We start from the raw sequence: 19193 nt of genomic DNA, 5'->3' as shown, positions 1-19193 counted from the left end.
GTAACTATAATACAGTAATAGTAAACCAGAAAATTTTGAATTTGGGGGTGGGGATTCATAGTGCCAGGTATTAACTTCTTTCTTGATACTCTTACTCTCCATAGATCAGATTAGAAACCATTGTCAGCACTCCAATTAGCACCCAAGAAATAAATCAGTGTCCAAACCTTGGCCTTCTTCTAAGTTCCAATTTATTAACAGAGCCATGTTGGTTACGAACTAAGGAACTGTCTCCAAGTTAACAGTGCTAGACAGAATGCAAAAGTTTATTTCTGCCAAATCACCCACCTTGGTTCAGTGGGGTTAAGCTTCTTAGAATAAGGTAGGAGTTGATCCTTTCCGTTGTCTTGCATTGACCCAGCTGCAACTGCCACATTCCTGGCATCTGACTGGATCACGAATTTGCACTCTGGATCCAGGTGTTGGAGGATGGGCTCTTTTGCAAAAAGTCTCTTAAGTCTTTCAAAAGCTTTTTGGCATTCCATAGTTCATCCAATTAATTGGGATGGCTTGGACTTGGCTGGGGATGGGCCCATTTTTATTTTTATTATTATTTATTAGATTTGTATGCTGCCCCTCTCCGCCGCTCTGCCACTTCAGCGAAAACTGGGATGAATTGTCTGTAAAAGTTAGCAAAGCCTAAAAAGCTTTGATTTTATTTGTGAGTGTGAGGTGGTTGTCAGTCAAGTACCACTTTCACTTTTGCCTGGTTCATCTCTCCTCCCACCTTTGAAATATGATATTCTAAGTAGTCTATTGAGGTTTTGTGGAATTCTCATTTCGATAGCTTAACATAGAGCTTGGCTGCTAGCAGTTTTTAAAAAAACTTTCTGCACCTGTTTTGTGTGTTCTTCAATGAATTCATTGTGTATAAGGATATTGTCTTAATTAACGAGCATTCCCTTATAAAGGTCAAGGTGCAGCACCTCACTAATGTACTGCATAAACACTGTGGGGGTTTCTTGCAGCCTGAAAGGCATGACTGTTCCTTAAGGGGCAGTCTAAAGCAGCTTTCCACTCATCCCCCTCCTTTATTCTTATGCAGTAATAAACCTCTCTCAAAGACAGTTTAGTAAATACTTTCCCCTTGAACAGATGATCAAGTCTTTCATGAGAGGGAGGGGTGTTTTTCACTCATATTGCATTTAAATTTCAAAAATCAACAACCAAATGCTCCCATCTTTCTTCTCTTTAAAAAGTATGGGGGTGGCCACTCTTGACTTAGCAGGCTGAATAAAACCCCTCTCCAAATTCGTTTCTATGTATTTCCTCAGTTTCTCCAGTTCTTTCAGTGTAATGAAGTATATTTTGGGTTTTGGGAAAGTTGCCCCAGTTCAAACTTTATTGTGCAATCTGTTGGCCAGTGAGGAGAGAGTTCATTGCAATCTTCCTCACTAAATATTCCTTCCAAGTTCCGGTACTAAAGTGGCACCTTTTGGACCTCTTTCACTGCAGTGGCAGAGGGGGGGCCTCTGCTGAGTCTTGAGAAGGCCATTTCCTCCCTCAGGTTTCTGGTGGAGGAATGGAGCCAATGTGAAGGTTTATTCATCTTCTCACCTTATAGTGGGGGTCCATTTATCCAACCAGGCTAGGCCCAACATGACTGCTTCTGACATCTTAGGGGCAACTATAAACTTTCAAGGTTACGGCCCATCTGCAGTTCCACTAACTCATTTAGGATGGTAGCTGGATCCCCCTCCCCCAATTAGAGATGCATCCACTTGTTAGAATTGGCTGGGGTTGGCTAAAGGACTTGTTTTGATTCTCAATTTTTCTACTACTGTTTTGCTGATCAGGCATCTCGAGCAACCCATATCTATCAGGGCATCTGCCTCCCCATCTTCCCCCGAGTCTATCTTCTTAATTCTTGCCTTAAGGAGGAATGGGAAGACAGCTTCACTCACCATTGGATCCTCTTCTCCACTTCCTCCCTCGTCCCATCTCAGGTTAAGTTCTTTTGTCGGAGATCTGTTGTTGTCGTGGAAATCCACCAGCAATTGACTGCAAGACATTGGCAGAGAATTTTCACTTTTGGATCAGGCTGCAATCATATTTCTCGATGGCCTCCACTCAGGGTTCGATGCCCATGCAGCCCCCATCTGGGCTTCACACTCTTGGTACAAAGATAGACTTAACTCAGCTTGTTCTTTCTTCCCCATTCCACCTGAGTCTTCCCACTGCCCGATACCTGGAAAGGTGGTTGCAGCTCAGGAGCCTGAACCTACCCCAACTGGGGGTAGCTCGATGAGATGAAAGATAGGAGTGTCGAGTTAATGTCAGTGGTCCAACTAGCTTCTAAGATATAAATCAGAATCCAAACTTCTGCCCTCTTCAAATTCCAATTTATTAACAGAGCCATGTTGGTTACGAACTGCAGTCAACCTGATACTAACTTTTCCTGCAGTTCTCCACCCAGGTTAAGGTTCATCATTCGTCCCCACACCCACAAGTTCATCACATGGACCGCTCTAGTTCTCTCAATGTCCACGATCCTCCTCTGTATTTCTGACTGGTGCTGAACAGAGGATGACCTTGAATCTTTGGAAATAATTTATTGTATGTTTCCCTCTCATGCAACCTCTCCTCCCAAATTCCCACAGTACTATTCTACTTGTGGCAGGCCAAAGTCTAACTCAAAACAATGGATTCAGCATGACAGCCATTGTCTTCCAGATATTGCTGAACAACAACTTCCACCATCTTCCACCAATTGGCCATGCTGACTAGAGTTGCTGGGACCTGTAATTCAGCAACATCTGGAGCATCAGAATATCATCTTCCTCTTTCAGAGTTTCAAATAACATTTGCATGTTGGAATTTTTCATTTCTGGCTAGTTAACCTTACCTTGTCTTTCAGCATGTTTGGAGTGAAAGTGAGGACTGCTTGCCTTTTCTGCAGTTGGCTCAGGACTACATTTCTTCTTGTGGTAAAAAGACACTACATGAAATTCTGGAAAAAGTCTTCAAATCATTTAGACCTGTAAGTGCGCATTTTCTTTTCTAATGGTTTGAAACCAATATACTAGGTAAATATGATACATTTCTTCTAATATCTCATAAGCTGTCTGGCAAAACAGAAATAAATGTTTATTTTCATAAGCCTCACTTTATTTTCTCCATCTCTGATCTTCCATTTTGCAGATTCCCTGCTGGGATAGAGCCAGACCATACTAACTCCCCAGCCAAATAATAAATTATGTGAGGCTTGTTATTCAAATGTCTGAACAACTATAGTGAGGATGTCTATATTGATTTTTTATGATGAAACTATTTTCTACTTCTTTTTATGGAATTTCATAATATAAATGTATTGATTTTCATGAGAAGGACTCAATGATCAAGTACTCTTTTTTTCTTCACAAACTGAAAAAGAAATGTGCATCCTGTTAAAAAAGTTTACTTTAAACGTTTTTATCTTTTCCACACTTTTCAAAACACTCAAAATAGGTAACAAAATAATTTGCTAGCTGTTTGTGATTTATTTCAAAACTAATAAAACCCTTTCTGGATATAAATAGCATGGAAGATTAAGTATTCTTAATCTCAATATTCTTAATTACCTTTTATGTATTAATGAGATTAAGTATTCTTTCTCTCATAGGATCTCAGATGATCAGATTAGTAGATTGATGTAAGATAGACAAAGGGAGGAAAATAAACTTTGGCCCTTAATATGTAACTTTTAGATATGGTTTTATGATTCAAAACCCCGAGTCTGTGGAGAGGGGCGGCATACAAATCTGATTAATAAATAAATAAATAAATAAATAATAAAATGTAAATTATTGAATGTAGTATTTTTTATGTCAATATAGACATAACTACAGTAATACCTCATCTTACGAACTTAATTGGTTCCAGGACAAGGTTCTTAAGGTAAAAAGTTTGTAAGATGAAACAATGTTTCCCATAGGAATCAATGGAAAAGCCAATAATGCATGCAAGCCCATTAGGAGAATCCAAAATATTAAGGGTTAAAAAAAAAAGCGGTGGCCAGACAAAGCTGAGGCGAACAGAGTGGGGAGAGGGAGTCCCAACGAAGCAAGGTGAAAAGAGCCTCTCTTGAGCTCCATGAGTCCCTGCCTCCCGTTTTTGTCCCCCCCCCCCACTCTGCTCATCTCCCCCACACCTTTCTCCTCTTTTGAGTTCCATGAGTTTTTCCCTCCCGTTTTTGTCCACCTCACTCTCCTCATCTCCCCCACACCTTTCTCCTCCCTTGAGCTCCATGAGCCTTTCCCTCCCATTTTTCCCTACCTCACTCTCCTCATCTCCCCCATACCTTTCTCCTCCCTTGAGCTCCATGAGCCTTTCCCTCCCGTTTTTGTCCACCCCACTCTCCTCATCTCCCCCACACCTTTCTCCTCCCTTGAGCTCCATGAGCCTTTCCCTCCCGTTTTTGTCCACCTCACTCTCCTCATCTCCCCCACACCTTTCTCCTCCCTTGAGCTCCATGAGTCTTTTCTTCCCGTTTTTGTTCACCTCACTCTGCTCATCTCCCCCACACCCTTCTCCTCCCTTGAGCTCCATGACTCTTTTCTTCCCATTTTTGTCCACCCCACTCTCTTCATCTCCCCCACACCTTTCTCCTCCCTTGAGCTCCATGAGTCTTTTCTTCCCGTTTTTGTCCACCCCACTCTCTTCATCTCCCCCACACCTTTCTCCTCCCTGGAGCTCCATGAGTCTTTTCTTCCTGTTTTTGTCCCCCCTACCCTGCCCAGCAGAGTCCCTGTTTTTGCAATCCTGGGATTCCCCTCCTGGGATTTCCCTACAGCATTGCAAAAACGCGGAAGTCAGGAGGTGGGGTTTCCCATGGAGGGGAGCCTCAGGGGATCCCAGGATCGCAAAAATCTGCGCTTGGCTTGCAATAAAAGAAAGTCCGGAGGCGGGCCATCTCATTGGCGGCGGCAGGTTCGTAAGGTTAAAAAAGTCCGTAAGAAGAGGCAAAAAAATTCCGAGCCCTGGGTTCATATCTCAAAAAGTTTGTATGATGAGGGGTTCGTATCACGAGGTACCAGTGTATTTACAAGCATATGTATTTGAAAGTGGTTTTATTATGTAACTAAAAACATTGGGCTACTTAATCTGCTATCATTTATACAAAAGAAGCCAAGACTGAAAAATGAACAATACTAATTTATATTGTTCATTTTTAGTCATTGCTTCTTTCTGTACATGAATTAATTCAGATACATTTTATGCACATTACTAATATATACTTTCTGCAGTTTTCAATTTTAGTACTTAAACACACATATTTTCTGTATATCATGTTTTAAGTTGCAAATTACTTAACAAATATAATTAGTCATTGATTTCAGAATATTCACATATACTGATTTTCATGGAAAAGTTAAAAATTTAAGTAGGCTATATTTGTACTTATCAGCGGAACGATAGATTAACTTTTTGTTCCCCAGCTCAAAATGTATGTAGCACTCTTATCCAAATTAGAATATTAGACAAATATAGTTTTCATTTGATAATTTCAGTGGCTTTTCAGGTATATTTATTTTAAGGGATGTTTCCATCTGGAAGTTTTCTGATGCATTTGTGCATCTATTCAGTCTTTTTCTTTAGTTAAATTTTAACTTAAAAATATAGAATCAAAAAAGTTACACTGTTGAGCTTATTTTTTTACAATTATATGATTAAATGTATATTCCACCTTTTTTCTTATATTACAAGCAAATTCCAATCCTAATTATTTGAAAGCCATTTACACATCTTTCATCTTGAAATGCTCCTATTTCTATTGATACCTGAAGCCCCTTCTGATTTACTAATAATTGAACAGTAATAGGTTTATAAGTCTATTACACTTTTCCATATGGAGATCTTAAAAATGTCCTAGAATGTACAAATGAAGAATGAACAACTGTATTTGCAGACTTAAATGTTTTATTTAAAATGTCTGAATGTGTGTGTGAGAACTAGAATTGGCTGCAATTTCTGAATAAATAAATATTTTAAAATTCTTTGCAGCAGATGAAATTCTGACATTGAGTGAGATATGGAGCACCGTGATAAAATTCTGCTGTAACTAGTCACTCGTTAAATTTTCTATTTTCTTGAAAACATCTGTCATCATGATGATACAGAGTTAGATTTTAGAAGCCTTCATTCACTAATAGATATTAAAAATTTGTGAGCATGTTCATGGTTCTGTCTGATGCTTTTCTGCCACGTGACTTAGCCAGTTCTGTCTTGTCTTTCATCTTTCTATTCAAAAGAGATCGAAAACTGGTCAAAATATTTTTCATTTTCATTGTATTGAAAGCTAGATTCAGAAACAGAAGGGGCTATTTGTCTAGAAGTGCCTATAAATAGAATCTAGTCTAGTTTTGCTTCTTATATATGAAAAGTATTATACCGGTGCTACTTATTTGACACATCTTTTCATTTTAAATTGAAATATATAATTCAACAAATAGTTGTTTTCAGGTTTGTTCTGGAATATAAATTATATTTCTCATGTCATTATTTCATATTAAGCTTACAGTTAATTTCTTCCTTCTTTATAAATAGCTGTTGGGACTTCCAGATGTAGACGATGCATTTGAAGAATATCATGCAGATGTGGAAGAAGATGAGGCCGAAGCTGATCCCCAGCAGATGGGTATCAGTCAGAAGTAGTATTCAGAAGAATTAATATATAATCTTACCAGGTGGGGTCTTTTGCTTCTGCATTAGCATTTTTGAATTAGCACATAATACTGGGGAATCTGCTGAATAAAACAGCAATATTATTTTTGAAAGTCTGTGAAAGTTTGCTAAGATGTGAATTAACTCCTGCTTCAGTTAAGATATTACGATGTTGTCTTGGTAGCATTCTGCCATTGTTAACTTATTTTTTTTCTCTCACAGACTTGACATTTGTTGTTGTTGATATTATCATTTTTGTTTATATAGAAGAGGAATTAACATTTCACTGATCTGAATGTGATTTGAATATTGAACTGGTTGGTGTGTTAAATACTTGCGGGCCCTTACTGAGGACCGTCCATGCAGAGAATAAATGCAATCAGCACCTTTGATTCCCCCCCTCTCTCTCTGTGTCTCTCTCACTTTTGTTTTTAAAGAAATATTACAGATTAAGACCATGTTACAAATGGATAGCCTGCCATCAATTAATGCATTCCCAAGCCTCCCTAACTTTTGTTGGAACAGGTATTTATTTTTATTAAAATCTGTAATTGAGGTACAATCTTCAGACAAAACTGTGTGTGTCCTCCAGGTCATCTTTTTTAATCCCCATCTCTTGCAGCCTACAGTGATCATGATTGCTGAAAAATGAAAGTGGTTTCCCAGATCCCGTCCTAATAGGCTCTTCTTAAATTCTACAGTGCTTGGCTCACCACCACCAACAAAATTGTCCATGTTGCCAGTTCCTAAAAGCCTTGGAAACATAGAAACATAGAAGATTGACGGCAGAGAAAGACCTCATGGTCCATCTAGTCTGCCCTCATACTATTTCCTGTATTTTATCTTAGGAAAATGCTATATCCACCTTTATCCACCTCCTGCAAACTTTTTGTTTATTTATTAGAGTTGGAAGGGACCTTGTAGGTCATATAGTCCAAGTCCCTGCTCAAACAGGAGACCCTATACCATTTTGGAGAAATGGCAGTCCAATCTCCCCTTGAAAGTCTCAAATGTTGGAATGTTCACAACCTTCGCAGGCAAGCTATTCCATTGGTTGATCATTCTCACTGCCAGAAAATTCCTTTCCTTCCTATATTTTTATTTAACACTAATTTTGTGTTATAATTCTGGCTATGTTTTCTTGTAGTTGGCTTCTAAATAATTTGCAACCTTTGTTAAAATGTCATGCTCGTAGTTAGTTAGTAATAGTTCAGATACAACATTTACATCAGTTACCCCTTCCGGTGTTTTGGTTGCAATTCCAATAATTGTCCAATTATCATGGACTCTTGCTGGAAAATACTGAAAGTTGCAATAACACTAATGCATTGAATGAATGAAGGCTGCACTGGTTATATTTAGGGCTAACACATGGATGGAGACAAGTATTAGTGTAGGTAGGGAATAGGTGTAATGTCTAATCATATTTACTTGATTTTGGCTAGAATATTCAATAAATAATCAGTGACAATTATGGAAAAAGATTCTTATAGATTAAACAATTCATGAATAGTACTTAAACATTGTGCAGGTTTTCCATACGGAGGAGTGGGGCCAGCAGTCACATGTGTATGCTCGCTGTCCTATCCAATCAGACTGAGCCTTCAGGCTTAAAAAATCCTGCTGGATCCGCCCCTTCCCCAGAATTCGCTCGGTCCGCCATCTAGCAAGACATGTGGTAGAACTCTCCTCTCCTTGGCTTATCAATCCTTCCCATTCTCCACTTTTCCACCTGGTTCTCCTACAGAAAAACAAAACAACAGTCAGATAAGTTTTTTCTTATATTGTTGTCCCCCCCCCCCTGTAGTTCAGGGGAGTTCGCAGCTCATTAGAGCCAGCCCTTGAGGCCGCAAAGTTAACAGAGACCTCATGGTGTGACTTAAAACAGTCAGTTGCTGGCCACTTCCTCGGCGGCGGCGGCTGTTTTCCACCTTAGTCGAAATTGCCCGGTTCCTTCTATTGTGGAGTGAGTCTCAGAACAAGTTGTTTGTTCTTGGCTCCAGGGCTTAGCACTTATGCTATTTTAAGGCATCCAGGGCAAGGTTCTGTGCTGCTAATTAAAACCGCACCAGCAGCCTGCCCATGCGAGCCGTTTGGCACTAAAAAGCCCACCACAGGCCCTGAGCATGCCATGAGTAGCTCAGGCACTCGCTCCCTTACTAGGCCTCTCTCTCTTCCTGCATGGGCCTCTTAACCTGCCTTAAACCGCGCTGGCCTCATGTCTGTACCTTCTGCTGGAATTTGGAGTCGCTCCAGATAGGATTAAGGTAGCAGAAGCCCCAGGACCAGGCGCTAGGCCTGTCTCCAGGGGTAATTTCTAGCTCTCCAGTTCTCCTTATTTGGCTCTGCCTCCGGCCTAGTTCATAGGCCATGGCTCCTAGAAACCCCAAAAGTACTCCAGCAAAAATACTCAAAAAGATGCTAGGCCTTCAGGGGATGAAATAGAACCCATTCTCCAGTCCTCTAGCTATGGAAAATGTATCTTCCAGGCCCACTAGAGCAGAATAGCGACAAGACTTTACAAAGTCTGCATGAACAATCAGCCAAATGCCTAAGTGTTCAGGCCCAAGTTCATGCCAGTCTACCTGCTCCCACAGATCATCCAGATCCGTCTAATCCAGATGGCCAGAATTCAGTCCTAGATGAGCCTAACCTGAATAGATTTCAACCTGATATCTGGGGCTCAGGTTCTATGGGGATGGAGACTAGCCAGGGAAACCTTCCTGCGCCAGGCCCAGTCCAGGTTCCCAGGGCAGACCCAGGTCTCTCTCAATCTCTCCCTAATCTACCTCCTGATTTTCAAACTATGCTGTCTGTCTTGTCCCAGACCATTGACTCCAGAACCATGGCATTTAATGCGTCTGCCATTGCTACTTCTCAACCTAGCAGACCAAGACTATTGGGCTCCACTACTCTACGTAGGCCCCCTACTGACATCTCTAATTTCTCTTCCTCTCAGAAGGACAATGATGAAGAGGAGGACCAGGATGACTCCAGAGAAGATCCCTTCCAGGGTCTATCAGAAGATGAGGAATCCCAATCCAATTCTCCAGTTTCCTCAAGCATCCTTCCTCCTCATCTATTCAAAGCCTTACTTCATAAGGCAAGAGTGGTAACAGGTTTGACTTCTCAAGATCAACCCTCTACATCCACAACTGCCTCCCAGGAAGAGATTTGTGCCTTCTTCATGAGGAACAGGAGGACACTGATGTTATCCCTATGCCTAAATTATTTAAGAAAGCCCTCCTGAATCAATGGTCTTTCCCCACTATGGGGCCTACTCCCTCATCCAGGGACAAGAAATTTTACAAGGTCTCACTTTCCTACGAGGAACTCCTCGTGTTTCCCAAGGCAGATAAGCCCGTGAAGATCCTCCAATCAGTGGCAGCCATGCCAGGCGAAGCGGAGGAAGTCCTTAAACCAGAGGACAGGCCTTTCGAACAGATGCTAAAGAAAAGCTTCCTATCTGATGCTTGGGCCATTTGATCAGTGGTCTCCGCATCCTTCTTCGCCAGAACTATGCTGCTGTGGCTACAGCAAATACAGCACCACATTCCGCCAGATGAATTACGAGGTCAACAGGACCTTAATAAAATCTTCACCTCTGTGCAGTACGTGGTGGACATCACTCTCCAGGCTTCCAGATTCTTAGCCAAATCAGTGGCCACTTCCACAGTGGCTAGAAGGCTACTCTGGCTCCGCCTATGGCAAGCAGGAGTCAGACAGAAATGGCAACTAGCCATGGGCCCACTCAAGTGCAAAGACCTCTTTGGAGACCTGCTTGAGCCCCTCCTAACACAGACAGCAGACAAGAAAAAAGTCCTTGGGCCCAATTCCCAAAAGGCTATGAAACCTCAACAATCCTTTCGGCAGCCCTTTTGGCAGCCAAACTCAAACTTCTCGTACCAGAGATCACCAGGTCAGTATTCCTCCCGCTTCCGGAATCAATCTGACAGAACCTCTAGAGGTAGAGGATCCCGTAGCCATAGAGGATCCTCTGTCCCCAAGTCTTTCAAGAGGACCAGATGGGGGGGGAAGGGCAGAGTCAATGGCACTGGTGGCACAGAGTTTCCCCTCACCTGTGGGGTAACTCCGAATTCCTGCTGCCCAGGGGGCTTTGGTTCCCATGGAAACAAGTCTGATCCTCCCTGAAGGGGAGGTGATGTGGGGATGCTGCCGGGGGTCTGGTTTGGGGTCGGCATACCCCGACAGACAAATCAGTTTGTCTCGCACCGGCAGCAGTGTGAAATGGCTGAGAAAATTAAGTTTCTATTATATAAATAAGTTCAAAACATTTTTTGTGGAATTAACAAGATTGCCCCCTACTGGTTGGAGGAATAATGACAGAAGAAGATTTTTTGGACCCATAATCTGTTTTTCAACCTTGGCTCCTGGAAAATTTTATCTATGTTGACTGTGATTCTGAACTTTTTAAATTATTTCCATCTGGAGGCTATAACACTTTGAAGAGGAGAATTTACATTGTTCTACAATAATTATTTTATAGAACTGGAGAAACATGTGGATATTACAGATTTTATTTGCAGCACAGAAATTGAATTGAGAAAAGGGACTAAACATTATTTAAAAATAATTTAAAAAAATAAACGCAAGAAAGTAAAAGAAGAACTGAAATGAGAAGGAGCAGATGGGAGAAGATTTGGACAATGATAAAACTACAAAATCTATAAAATTGATAAATGGTCATTTAATTATTAATTGAAGTATTAATTGAAATGTGAGATAGCCTATATTTATTTTATTTATTTATTAGATTTCTATGCCGCACCTCTCCGTAGACTCGGGGCGGCATACAAATATTTGCAATATTAAAATTGAATTGTGAAAAGCTAGTAGCTATTCTCCGTACTGAGAGAGCGGGTCCAGCAGTCACGTAGGTTGCTTGCTGTCCAATCCGTCGGGGACCGAGCCTAGTCTTTAAAAAGCCTGCTGGATCTGCCCATACCCCAGAATTCGCTTGGTCCTGCGATCCAGCAGGACATGTGGTGGCTTGTTCCTCTCGCGAAACACCTTCCCTTCTTTCTATTCAGATAAGTAAAATTTAATTCTGTCTTTTACTAGAGCTTGCCTTGGTTGCGTGCCAGCCTTACTGGGCTCAGCGCCGAGGGAGAAGCCGCAGTGCGGCTCCTGCGGTTTTTTTACAACCGCCCTGCTTGCGCTGCTGCCGGATTGCATTTACAAGTAAATCTACTCGGCCAGGAGGTTTACTGGCAAGCTAAGGATTGATTTTAAAAGGAAAAAAGGGCTCTTTTTCCTCCTGTGGAGTGGGACTGTTAGAAAGTTTTCCCTTGATTGTCCCCCGAACTTTAGACTCCCCTCCGTTTTTAAAATCTCGGAGTGGTTTATTTCGGTGGGAAGGCCCTCAGCCCAGTAATTGTCGGCCCTTGCGGATTGCCCATACACGTCACGTCTGGCGCCAGTAAATCCGCCGCTTGGCCCTGGAGTAAGTTTTGAGTCCCTCAGGCCTTTTCTCCCTGGCTAGGCCTCCAAACCAGTGTGCCTTGGTTTACTTTTTTGATTAAGGTTAGTGAGGCCTGCCCTTCTGCACTCTCTGGCACAAACTCTGATACCTACCAGATTGACTTTGAGTTGCAGACGCTCCTGGGCCTAGGAACAGGGGGCCCTTCCTCTTGGGAACTTTGCCCTTCAAGCTTCTCCCATCAGATTTTGGCTCAAGTCTTGTCCCTGTAATTTGTTCAGGCTATGACTTTGTTTCCCAAGAGAGGCACATCTAAAGGTCCCAGAGAGGTTAGGCCTACTGGTGATGAAATTGATAATATCCCCCAGGCCTCTTCTTCCCCTTCCTCAGGAGCCCCTACAATGGCTAGACCTATCAGGGCTAAGAAGAGAAGGGACTTAGCATTGCAGAGAATCCATGAAAAATCTGCTAAATGTTTAAAGGTGCAGGCCCAAGTACACATTAGCCCTGACCCTCCAGAGGCTTCTAACCTGCCTCCCTCTGGGGTCCCTGTGCTTTCTCTGGATGAGCCAAACCTAAACAGACCCCAACCTAACTTATGGGGCTTAGGTCCAGAGGAGCCAGATATTATAGATGATCCCTCCGAGCCAGACCCATCCCAGGCCTTTAGGAAATCTCCATCTTTACCTGCAACCATTACTAATCTGCCTCCAGAATTTCAATCTATGTTTTCTGCCTTGTCTAAAGCCATTGATGCCAAGCTCTCAGCTATCAATGTGCCTTCTCACTCTCATCCCCTTCCATGCACTCCCCGGCCCGTGAGTTCCCTCTCATCCTACAGAGTTCCAATTAATGAGGATTCGGATTCTTCCCAGGATGAGAACGAGGATGTGAACAGAGGATAATGATGACCCTTTTCAGCGCCTGTCAGAAGATGAGGAATCTCAAATTAAGATTCCAGCCCCGGCTGCGATCTTTCCATTCCAACTCTTCAAATCTCTTCTATTTAAAGCAAGAGTTTCTACAGGCTTAGCTGGGCAAGGTAAACAGTCTGCCCCTTCCACAGATCCTCCTGAGGAAAATCTACCATACTTCATGGAGGAACAGGAAGACAAAGAGGTCATTCCAATGCCCAAATTGTTTAAAGATTCTCTGCTCAAGCAGTGGGACCATCCAGCCTTTGGCTTCAACCCCACAATCAAGGACAAGAAATTATATAAGCTTTCTCCCTCTTATGAAGATCTTCTTGTCTGCCCTAAACTTGATGAACCTGTTAAGACTCTACACTCTGCGTCAGCTATGCTGGGTGAAGCAGAGGAGGTTTTGAAACCCGAAGACAAACACTTAGAGCAAATGCTCAAAAGATGTTTCCTGATGATCTATGAGGCCAACAGGACTTTAACAAAGTTTTTGCAGCGGTCCAATATGTAGCTGATGCTACTCTGCAATCATCAAGATTTGCAGCCAGGTCAGTAGCGGCCTCAACAACGGCCAGAAGGCTTCTATGGCTGCGCCCGTGGCAGGCGGGAGTGAGGCAAAAATGGCAGCTAGCCATAGATCCTTTGAAGCGCGATCATCTATTTGGTGACCTCCTGGACCCCCTTCTCACTAAAACCGCTGACAAAAAGAAAGTTTTAGGGCACACCAACAAGAAGGCCATCAAAACTCAACCCTTTCGATGTCCCAATCGTCAACAGGATCAAGGGTTCGCTTTCCAAAGAAACTCAGGTCAGTATTCCCCTCGTTTTCGCTCCCAAGCTGGCAGAAACCCCAGGGGTAGAGTATCCCGTTACCAAAGAGATTCCTCCTCGACCAGAGCTTCCAGAAAGCCCAGATGGTGAGCTTCATTCCACTCCCATAGGGGGGCACCTGGCTTGGTTTTCCTCCAGATGGCGCCTTTCCTGTAAGGACCTCTGGGTTATTGCTACTGTGGAATGGGGCCTTCAATTGGAGTTTATTTCCATACCTCCTAAACATTTTATTCCATGCCCATCCCCCAGGTCTTTCCCATCTCGTATCCGAATGGAGGAAGTTGTTCAACATTTGTTGTCTATCAGGGCTATCCAACCTGTTCCATTTTCCCAAAGAGTTCTGGGCTTCTACTCCATCCTCTTCATGGTCCCTAAGACTTCTGGAGGATGGAGAGCCATCTTGGACCTTAAAAATTTGAATCAGTTTATTAAATATAAGAAATTCAAGAGACATTCTTTGTCATCCATCTTAGCCGCTATCCATCCTAGGGACTTTATGGTCTCCTTGGATCTCACGGAAGCCTATTTTCATATTCCCATTGACAAAGGTCACAGAAAATTTCTACGCTTTGCCTTCCAGGGCAAGCACTATCAATATACGGCCATGCCCTTTGAGCTCTCCTTGGCTCCTCAAGTCTTTACTAAGCTCTTAGGAGCCCTGGCAGCTCACATTCGAGCCACATCCATTCATATTTTATGCTATTTGAATGACATATTAATTCATGGGGCCACTAAAGAGAGCACCTGCTCAGCCCTCAACATTGCCATGTCTATCCTACAGGATCATGATTTCTCCATTAATCTAAAAAAAAAGTCAGCTCCATCCGTCTACTTCTATTCAACACCTGGGAGCCATCATTAGCTCAGATCTCTCTCAGGTCTTTCTGTCTACTGAAAGAAAAGTCAGTATTAAGGAGCTCATTTCCCAAATACGATCTCAGAGAAGGACTTCCATCATTACCATATCTTCTCTACTGGGAAAGATGGTATCCTGCATTGGCATTATCCCCTGGGCCCATCTTCACGCCAGGGATCTCCAATGGCTTCTGTTATTTATTTATTTATTATTTAGATTTGTATGCCGCCCCTCTCCGAAGACTTACCTTTCCAGAGATCGGGAACAGCAATTCGACACGCCTCATTACCATCCCATCCACAATTTTAAGATCCCTTACATGGTGGATCTCCTCTGCCCTGGGATCTCCCTTCAGGTGTCCAGACCAATTCATCATTACCACGGATGCCAGCTTATCAGGCTGGGGAGCCCATGCCCAGGGCCTGATAGCCAAGGCACGTGGTCGGTGGAGGAGGCTTCCAGACCTATCAACTGGCTGGAATTGAGAGCAGTGTCCTTAGCCCTCAAACAATTCAAACCGCACATCATCAATCAACAACTTCTTCCATTCGGATACGAGATGGGAAAGACCTGGGGGATGGGCATGAAATAAAATGTTTAGGAGGTATGGAAATAAACTCCAATTGAAGGCCCCATTCCACAGTAGCAATAACCCAGGCGTCCTTACAGGAATGGCGCCATCTGGAGGAAAACCAAGCCAGGTGCCCCCCTATGGGAGAGGGTCGGCATACAAATCTAATAAATTATTATTATGTTCTGATTCTCACGGACAATATAGCCACAAAGAGTCATATTTGTAGACAAGAGGGCACCAGGTCCAAGGCCCTGATGAGAGAAGCCTTGAAGTTGGGTCTCTGGGCAGAGAGGCATCTTCAGTTGTTAAAGGCCGACCACATATCGGGAGTCCTCAATGTACAAGCGGATTGGCTCTCCCGGTCGATTCTAGACCCAGGAGAGTGGAGCCTTCATCCGGCTCTGTTTCAACAAATCTGCCTCAGGTTCGGTCACCCATCGCTAGACCTATTTACGACTGAGACCAATGCTCAACTCCCTCAATTCTTCTCCAGTTTCCCATCTTCAGGAGCGGAGGCGACCAACGCACTCAGAATCCCTTGCCCGCATGGACAGCTTTACGCCTTCCCTCCAATTCCAATTCTCCCAGATGTGATCCACAAGATCATCCTCGAGAATGCCCAGGTGATTCTGATAGCCCCTCACTGGCCACGAAGGCCCTGGTTCGCGGACTTACAACATCTGTCCGTCCAGGACCCCTGGCGACTCCCCGTTTCAGAGGATATGTTGCAGCAGGGCGCCTCTCTCCATCCAGATCCGGAGTGGTTCCACCTCATCGCTTGGCTATTATCCGGCGTGACTTAGACCTGCGAGGATACGACCCGGACACTGTAGAAATAATTCTAAAAGCCAGAAGAGCATCCACCAACAGGCTCTACGACCATACTTGGTCCAAATTCCACCAATGGTGATCACAGGAGGATCTATCCCCCCTGTGTATTCCCATCCACAAGATAGTAGCCTTCCTCATGAAAGAGTTCCAGCAAGGCCTTTCAACCAGCACCATCCGTCACCATCTGGCAGCCCTATCTTCGGTCTTAGCAGGGCCTCGCAGACAACCAGTCTGCTCCTTTCTGGAAATTCAAGAATTTCTTAAAGGCATTTCAAACCTCAGACCTTCCAGGGTTCATAGCTACCCGTCCTGGGACTTACCTTGGGTTCTCCATTCCCTTACTCAGGCACCATACGAACCCCTAAGATCAGCGTCCTTCAGGTACCCATTTTACAAGGTAGCATTCCTGGTGGCGATAACATCTGCCCGACGCATCTCAGAATTGGCAGCCCTTTCAATTAGGCAGGATCTATGCCAGTTCCATCCGGACAAAGTAGTCCTGTGCTTGGACCCCACCTTTCTACCCAAGGTCAGTTCCATGTTCCATAGATCCCAGGACATTGTGTTGCCTTCATTTTGCTCCAACCAAAACCATCATCTTGCGGTCAGATGGCACACCCTAGATCTCACCAGAGCACTGAGAATCTACATCCAATGGACAAGACCCATTCGAAGGTCTGAAGCTCTATTTGTGGCCTACCATCCCAGATCCATGGGATCCAAGTTATCCTCAACCGAAATAGGCTGTTGGATCCGAGGGACTATCTCAAAGGCTTATGGTCAGCTTCCCTCACCATATCTAGAAGAATCACAGCACATTCCACAAGGAGTACAGCCACATCTGCCGCATGGGCAACTCATGCTCCATTGGAAGAAGTCTGCAAAGCAGCCACTTGGGCCTCTCCAAACTCTTTCATAAGGCATTACAAAATTGACTCTTACGCTTCAGCGGATGCTGCCTTTGGCAGAAGAGTCCTCCAATCCGTTATCTCTCACGATAGCGAACTAATCCCTCCCTAGGGACTCATCTATTGGGTATGTCCCACGTGACTGCTGGACCTGCTCTCTCAGTATGGAGAATAGGCGTCGATTGCTTACCTGAATGCCTCTTCTCGTGCGATGAGCGGGTACAGCAGTCACTTCCCTCCCTGTATTTCTTTTCTAACTATGGTTATTCCTTTAACCTGTTTTTTTCGTATCATGAGAGTTGAACACTATTGAGCCACCACAATTGAGCCTAAGTCTACGGATTCGCGAATTCTGGGGAAGGGGCGGATCCAGCAGGCTTTTTAAAGACTAGGCTCGGTCCTCGACGGATGGGACAGTGAGCAACCCATGTGACTGTTGTATACGCTCATCGTATGAGAAGAGGTGTTCAGGTAAGCAATCAACGCCTATTTGGTAATTATAAATAAGAAAATAAAAGAAGAGTTGAAAGGAGAGGCAGCAGGTGGAAGAAGATTTAAATAATGATAAATTTATAACTATAAGGTTATTAAATGGATTTGTAGAGACAAATTTCAATTTATTGATCTGAATTATATGATTATTATAATGTGAATTATAATGGTAAAGAAAAATGGGGGATAGGGAAAAGGTTATAATAATATAATATAATAAGCTATGATTACTAAAAAACTGATTATGATTAATTTTTTTCTTTGAAGTATCTGGGATTTCACTTGAATAGATTAGGGAAGATTATTATTTTCAGAAATATGGTGAAAACAAATAGTTGAAAGATTACTATACTGAGATGATTAGTGAAAATCAAATTAGGGATTATTATTATATTGGACATGACAGTGAAAGATATATAGCTTAGAGAAGTAGTATTATACTGGGAATGACAGTGAAATTAAATAGATTAGGGAAGATTATCACACTGAGTTTGACAGTGTAGATATATAGAATAGGGAAGATACATAGATTAGGGAAGATATATAGATTACGGAAGATGATCACATTGCGAATGGCAGTGAAACCAAATAGATTAGGGAAGATTATTACACTGGATTTGACAGTGGAAGTTATGGATTAGGGAAGATTATTACACTGGATTTGACAGTGGAAGTTATGGATTAGGGAAGATTATTACACTGGGAATGACAGTGAAAAACACATAGATTAAGGAAAATTATTACTGTACTGGGATTGATAAAGGAAGATACTTTCAGTGAAGAATAAATAGAAAAATATCTTACACTATAATTATGATTTGTTAAATTAGAAATATTTGTAAAATGAAAGGAATGATGTAATGTTTAAGCACAGAAAGAAGATAATATAATTTACATTTTTAATAATAACCTCCCGCCCGGATTGCTATTGTTATAATTAGATTTAAGGTGTAATATGAACCTCTTTTTTTTCCTTGTTGTATGAAGAGAAGTAAATTTGGAACTTTTCTCGTAAAGGGCAGTTATATTAAAATGAGGGTTTAAAAAACATGGACAAGATAAGAATATAAGAAATGGACTGAAACACTGTGGCATAGTTTTAGTAGAAAAAAGCAAATAGCCAAGATAAATTTTGATAGCTAATAGAATTTTGAACCCGAATGAGAACAGAAAACAATCTTTGAAATCTGGATGACAAAATTAGAAAAGGAGGTAGCGCAAGATAAATGATGTATACCAAAACAAAACAGATAAATAATTAAGAATTTTGATTAAGAATTTGGTAATTGATATTATATTGTATTGTATTCTAATTTGATGGTATGTGAATTTGTATTTCTGTAAGGTGTGGAGGAAAAAAAATAAAAAAATTATACCCCCCAAAAAGAGAACCAGATGGGTTTTATCAACCATCCACTGGGGATTGCAATTGGAATTTCTGTCTATTCCCCCAAACATTTTATCCCCTGTCCATCTCCCAGGTCCTCTCAGTCTTCAAGTCTGATGGAGGAAGCCATCCTTCATCTCCTTAATATCGGAGCTATTCAACCAGTTCCCTATTCTCAAAGAGGACTAGCATTTTACTCCATCCTCTTCATAATCCCTAAGACATCTTGGCCTCTCTCCATTCAGGAGGTTTCATGGCTTCCTTGGATCTCATCAAAGCCTATCTCCATATTCCCATCTTGAAAGGACACCG

The 19193-nt window shown here is 42.4% G+C and overlaps 1 protein-coding gene across 1 annotated transcript in view; it reads left to right on the top strand.

Annotated features, from left to right (window-relative positions):
- Positions 1-7047, top strand: part of MTURN (maturin, neural progenitor differentiation regulator homolog) — a 68410-nt gene extending 61363 nt beyond the window's left edge. The window contains exons 3-4 of the mRNA XM_070767322.1: positions 2858-2980; positions 6526-7047. Of these exons, the coding sequence (XP_070623423.1) occupies positions 2858-2980; positions 6526-6633 (231 nt within the window). The 3' untranslated portion in view covers positions 6634-7047. The remainder of the gene's footprint in view (positions 1-2857; positions 2981-6525) is intronic.
- The last annotated feature ends 12146 nt before the right edge of the window (positions 7048-19193 follow it).

Source organism: Erythrolamprus reginae, chromosome Z (genome assembly GCF_031021105.1).
Source record: "Erythrolamprus reginae isolate rEryReg1 chromosome Z, rEryReg1.hap1, whole genome shotgun sequence".
NCBI lineage: Eukaryota > Metazoa > Chordata > Lepidosauria > Squamata > Dipsadidae > Erythrolamprus > Erythrolamprus reginae.
This window is presented reverse-complemented; position numbering and strand designations above follow the sequence as displayed.